The sequence below is a fragment of the Propithecus coquereli genome, unplaced genomic scaffold, assembly GCF_000956105.1.
Source record: "Propithecus coquereli isolate 6110/MARCELLA unplaced genomic scaffold, Pcoq_1.0 Scaffold803, whole genome shotgun sequence".
In the NCBI taxonomy this organism is placed as follows: Eukaryota; Metazoa; Chordata; class Mammalia; order Primates; family Indriidae; genus Propithecus; species Propithecus coquereli.
The window spans coordinates 3,956-9,449 of record NW_012154208.1 but is presented as its reverse complement, the minus strand read 5'-3'; the positions used below and the strand labels follow the sequence as shown (position 1 = coordinate 9,449).

Sequence of the window (5,494 nt, the reverse complement as noted above, 5' to 3'; positions counted from 1 at the left end):
CGCCACCCTTGTAGGGACTGTCCCTGGGCAAAAATTGGCTTAAGTCCAGAGTCAGCGAAACTGGGTGTGCTCTCCTTGGCACCAGAGGTCAATAGGCCTGGGCTTGGCCTGTTGACTAAACAGAACTATTCCTCATGACAGATAGCTTTATGACAGATAACCAAGCGCCTGGGGTCTTGCAAACAAGCCAAGGCGTCTCATTGTCCTGCATACGGTAATGAGATAAAGAAGTTAAGATGCAAGAAGTTAAGATGCAAACGTCTGCTTCCCTTGAGCAATCGTCAGGAAGGAATGAAAATGTGTTTTCCTCAAGGCACCCAAGGTAGTCACGTGCCAGGAAGTAGCTGCCGGACATAGAAAAAGTATATAATAAAGCGACTGGTAGAATTGTCTACTGCAGTCTTGTATGTCCTTGTGTGTGTCTGTGTGTTTCTTTCTGTGTCCATCCCCCATTCTGCAATCTGGGCCGCGACAACCCGGCACGTGGCCCTTGCACGTGGCCCGCCGCCTCCGAAACACGGGTCTATTCCCAAGTCTGCTTCAAGCCCCGGGGACACTTTGGAAAGTTTCCTGGCCATGGAACAGTGTGAAAACTAACAGAGTTTCAAAGTCCCAACTGGTGACATCCTAGAGCAGGGCGCACAGGACTGCCCCTCGGCGCCAGGCCAGTGCCCACACCAGCGGGCGCCTGCTGGCCCCGTCTGCGGGACGCCTGCCCCGCTCTGAGGCCTACCGGCCACTGGCTTGGGGACAAGCGGGCCGGGGAGTCTGCATGTGCTCCCTCGCCGCGCTCTCCCTCCCGTGGGCAGCCGGCGCCTACCTTGGGGGGGAGCCGGATGTCTGTCCTCGCGCCGTGCTCCAGCATCAGCTTCACCCCGTCCACGTCCCCCGCCCTGACGGCCAGGAACAGGACCTGCATGGGCACACGGCACAGGTTGGGGTCGGCGCCTCGGCGCAGCAGCAACTGGATGGTCCGCCACCGGTTTCTCTGCCTGGGAGGAGCAGGCGACACCGTCACCGACATGGTCACGGCCGCAGGGAAGGTGCAGGTGGCCTCACACCAGCCTCGGGACAGGACCCCGAGGACGGCGCAGGGCAGGCGCTGGGGGTGGAGGATGTGTGGGAGGGCGCGGTGTGGCATGTGTGCTACAGAATACACACACACACTCCAACACACACACACCACTGACCACACACACACACACACACACTCCAACATACACGCTCCAACATACACACCACACATACCACACCCACCACACACCACACACACCACTCACCACACGTAAACACACATCACACTACACACACACATACCACACACACACACCCCACCCACACTCTGAAGAGGAGCAGGGGCGAAAGATGCTGGGTGGGGGCGCAGGGGGGAGGCCTGAGGGACGGGGCTCGGGAGAGGCCGGGCAGGCAGGCGGGCGGGCAGGCGGGGAGGGGCTGGAGGCCCCAATGACCCCACGGCCAGCGCAGAACTGGCGGGGAGGGAGGCAGCGGGGAGAGCGGGGCCGCCTAGCGCAGCGGCTTTCAAACCCCCGTTCCCGGGACCCTTTCTGCTCTGAGCACACAGAGCTTCTGTGCGTGTGGATTCTGTATCGGTGATGCCATGTTCCAGATTTTTAAAACTGAGAAATTCTTAAATGCTTACCACTTAAAAACTAACGATACCAAACCTGTTGCACGTCAATGCGTACAACATTTCAATGCAAAGTTATTATATTTTATAAAACAAAAACGATCAGTGAAAAGGGAGGCAGCATTTTACATGTTCGCAAGCCTTTCGTGTCCGGCTTGAGAGAAAGTGGCGGATTGTCCCCGCTCCGGGGCTCGTCTGTTGCGATGCGTTGCTTTGGTTACGGAGACAAGAACAATCTCACCTCCCACAGATACGTGGCTGGGAAAAGGAGGATCATGTTGATGGTCTTTTCAGGTAATTGTGGACGGTCCTGTTTGACATGGGTGGAAACCGGGCTAGCGGTGGTTCAGCTGGCTGCAGCGTGGAACCTGGAACCACATCAGGCAGCGTCTGCACGTGGCCACACTGAGACCCACTGGTCTCCCTCTCCCTGTGAGCGTCTCCACCCCAGCACCATTCTCCATATCGGAACTTGTCATGCGGGAACAGCGTGGGAAAAACGAGCTCACAGATACACGCAGATCTCCCAGCGCTGGCGCACGTCGTCAGACAGCCTTGTAAAATCACTCAATGACATCGTCTCGCAAAGTCTCTAAACGTCCAAGACTCGGGTGAAAGGAAGCAGTGAAGGGCTTGATGGATGCAGTGTCCAAAATGCAAATTTTCACTTGAAAAGGCAAATGTGAAAGCAACGGACATTGCCGGATGGGTTCCGTAAAGGAATGGGCTACATCCGGAAGACAGCAGCCGTGGTGCGCCTGTCAGTCTTTCTTCTGATCAAAAATGGCATCCCAGGAGGAAAGGCGGCCAATGGTGTTGCCACCCGGCCCCATGGCAGGGCTCCTTTGGGGGAACCCTCACGCTCTGGTTTCCGGCAGGTGCGGTTCAGACGTCCTTCCCATCTCTCGTCATGCGGAATATTAGAGCGTCGAGATTTAACAAAATTAGTCACTTTTACTGCTTCCCCAAGAGCACTCGAGTGAAACCAGCACCCTCCTGCGAAGGAAGGTGATGCCCGCCCGATGCGGTGCTGGCCGCACCTTTGTGCCCTTGTCTCTGCACCATCAGCGACGCCGGCTGAGCGCAGAGGCTACTGACGTCTTGGGTTTGTTATGAGAATTGTTGCGACCTGGCAGACTCTCTGAAAGGGTCTTGGCCCCCAGGGTGCTCGAACCTCTTGTTGAGACCCACTGGTCTAGATAGCGTGGACGGGGGAGGCGGGCAGCGCCAGTCGGCGCCACACGCACCATGGCCAGGACTCCCCTGTGCTGGCCACCCAGGGCTCCCGTAGAGACACCGGACAGCCAGCGTCAGAGGCTACACCGGGGCCAGGACAGCGCTGAGTGGACCCGCCCCTGGCAGTGCTGGCACTCCCGGCAGGCTCGGTCAGAGCGGGGGTCAGAGTGGGGGGCGGGGGCTGCGGACCCGGTGGACACACAAACATCGGACACATCTCCAGAAACATCACCTCCTGAGCATATGCTTCACCCTAAACACGACCCTCCGCCCCCGCCAGCCTGCGTGGCGGTGACTTACTCGACCATGGACAGCGCCATTCTCCTCATGGTCCCCTTGTCGGGGCTGGCGGGGCCTGGCAGCATGCTGTGGGCCTGCGCGCTCTTCTCCAGCAGGCTCTGTGAGAGCTGGATGGACAGGCTGCGCACACAGACGTCGGACTCGAAGCGCGTCTCGTTGCTGCACAGAGTGCACTTGTCTGTGTTTCCCGACGTGTCCTCGGGCCCCTTCTCCACGTCGCTGACGCTGCCCCTCGCTGACAGCGAGTCCCAGGTCAGAGAGCTGCTCTTCAGGTCGGCGGACTCCCGGGAGCGCCCAGCGCCTGCGGAGAGGCTGCCCTCCTCGCTGCCCGAGGCCAGCTTCAGCTCGCCGCCGCCCTCCTCGCAGCGGGGACACTCCGTGTTCGTTTCCGCAACGGAGAACAGAAGGTTTGGAAAGGCCAGGGGTTTTGAGGGTTCCTTTGGAAAGTACCAAAAGAGCGTCATTAGAAGAAAGAAGAAATTAGAGTGTCAACCCCATTCGACAACCTTCTTCAGCAAGGACAGGCGTGGCCTAGGATGGTCTTCAAAGCACCAAGACTGAGAAGACAGAGCCGTGGCGAGGGCACCTCCCACAAACCCCCGAAGGCAAAAGGAGACACCTGCGAGGTCACTGCATAGAAACCTGCATCAAACCGGCCACAGCAGGGCTGTGTGACCTTGCACGTGGCTGCCGAGCGCACGAACGTGGCCTGTCCAAAACCGAGGTGCGCGGTGTGTGAAGGGAAGACCCAGGAAAGGCCGCGCTGAAATGATCCGATTTCGGATACATTAGGCTATTAAAATTAATCTCACCTGTTCTACTTTCTTTTAATGCAGCTACTCAAAAAATTTAAATCATACATTTTATTTCTGCCAGATGGCACGTCTCTTGCTGTGTTTCCGTTTTGAGCCACAGTCCCAGAAGCGTGGTCCCCGAGCCAGCAGCGTCAGCGCCACCAGGACATTGTTGGAAATGCAGGTACCTTCCCTCCCCCAACAGCGCCCTCTCCTGACAGCGTGGCACAGGCAGGCTCGGCCCCCAGCTGCTGTGCACGTGGCTCGTGGGGAACACTCGTCCCTCTGCCTCCGTGGGAGGCACCCAGGCTCCATCCTCCCTGCACCCTCCCTGCTGGCCTTGTCCCATACTTTGCTCTGCATGAGCCTGGTCCACACAGGAGGGCAGTGGCTGGTGGACGCTTGGACAGAGAGACAGAGAGACCAATAGTGGACGGTGGGTGGTGCGGTGGCCACCCAGTGCTGACCTGGGGCTCAGGCTCGGTCCTCTCAGCGACATTGGGCTTGAAAGCCCTGGGCGGGTAGTAGAGGAGGAAGCACATGCTCAGTGCCGTGAGGCCCTTGTCCGTGCACTTGTTCACGTCAGCCCCGAAGTCCAGCAGAAGGTTGACAATGTCACAGTGACAATGAACCTGGAGGAAAACAAAGCCAGAATCGCCAAGATGTGCCTGGCCCTCCACAACGGGGCGGAAAGTGTTGCCTGGCGTCCTGCTGTCCCTGGCAAGGCCACCCACAACAGGGCGAGGCACTGGCGCTCACACCCGAGCATGGCGCGGGGACGAGGTCGAGCACGGGACAGAGGAACGGAGAGGTGACCTGCCCCCAGCCCTCCACTCCCATTTGGCCTCGCACATCACACCCAGGTGAGGGGATTTCTGACACATCAGCCCCCCTCGGACCTCGCTCCCCGACCCCACGGCACCCTACAGGCACCTGCGGGGCGGGGCAGGGCTTACGGCGGCTGCAGCCAGCGCAGTGTAGCCCTTGGAGTCGGCCACATCGGCACTGACAAAGTTGTCCCTCAGGATCCCCTGAATCCAATCGTGGTCCCCTTCCTCAGCCTTCAGGATCATCTCCTTGGAAAACCGCTCCTTGGGCCCACAACAGGCAAAGCCACCGCGATCCCCTTCCAGGATGGCGCCCATGTTCCAGCTGCTGTGAGCCTTCTTGTTCCTGACAACACAACGGGCCCAGTGGTGTTAGGCAGTTCTGCACACCCCACACCCACCGTGAGAAAGGACCATCCGGCCACCTCCCTCCAACTCTGCCTCTGCTCATTCCTCAGACCCACACCCTGCCCGGGGCCTCCTTGCTCCCTGCACTGTGTGCGCCTCAGCACGCAGAGCCCCAGTCATGTCAGCCCAGATGCACGCAGCCATGGGGGCATGCCACACAGGGGCAAAGATGCTCGGGCTCACACAGCAGGAACATGCCAGCTTCATGTGGACCCTGTGCATCTCTGATGCACCACTTCATGTTTTCTGGGAAATGAGCTCTCACAGCAAAGACCCTGGGT

General features: G+C 59.0%; 1 protein-coding gene across 1 annotated transcript in view; it reads right to left on the bottom strand.

The window, feature by feature from the left end:
• LOC105825544 (ankyrin repeat and MYND domain-containing protein 1-like) overlaps positions 1-5,151 on the bottom strand; it is a gene marked incomplete at its 5' end in the record, with an annotated part of 50,454 nt that extends 45,303 nt beyond the window's left edge. Inside the window, 4 exons of the mRNA XM_012663387.1 lie at positions 821-992; positions 3,185-3,621; positions 4,446-4,610; positions 4,935-5,151. Of these exons, the coding sequence (XP_012518841.1) occupies positions 821-992; positions 3,185-3,621; positions 4,446-4,610; positions 4,935-5,151 (991 nt within the window). The remainder of the gene's footprint in view (positions 1-820; positions 993-3,184; positions 3,622-4,445; positions 4,611-4,934) is intronic.
• Between the last annotated feature and the right edge of the window lie 343 nt (positions 5,152-5,494).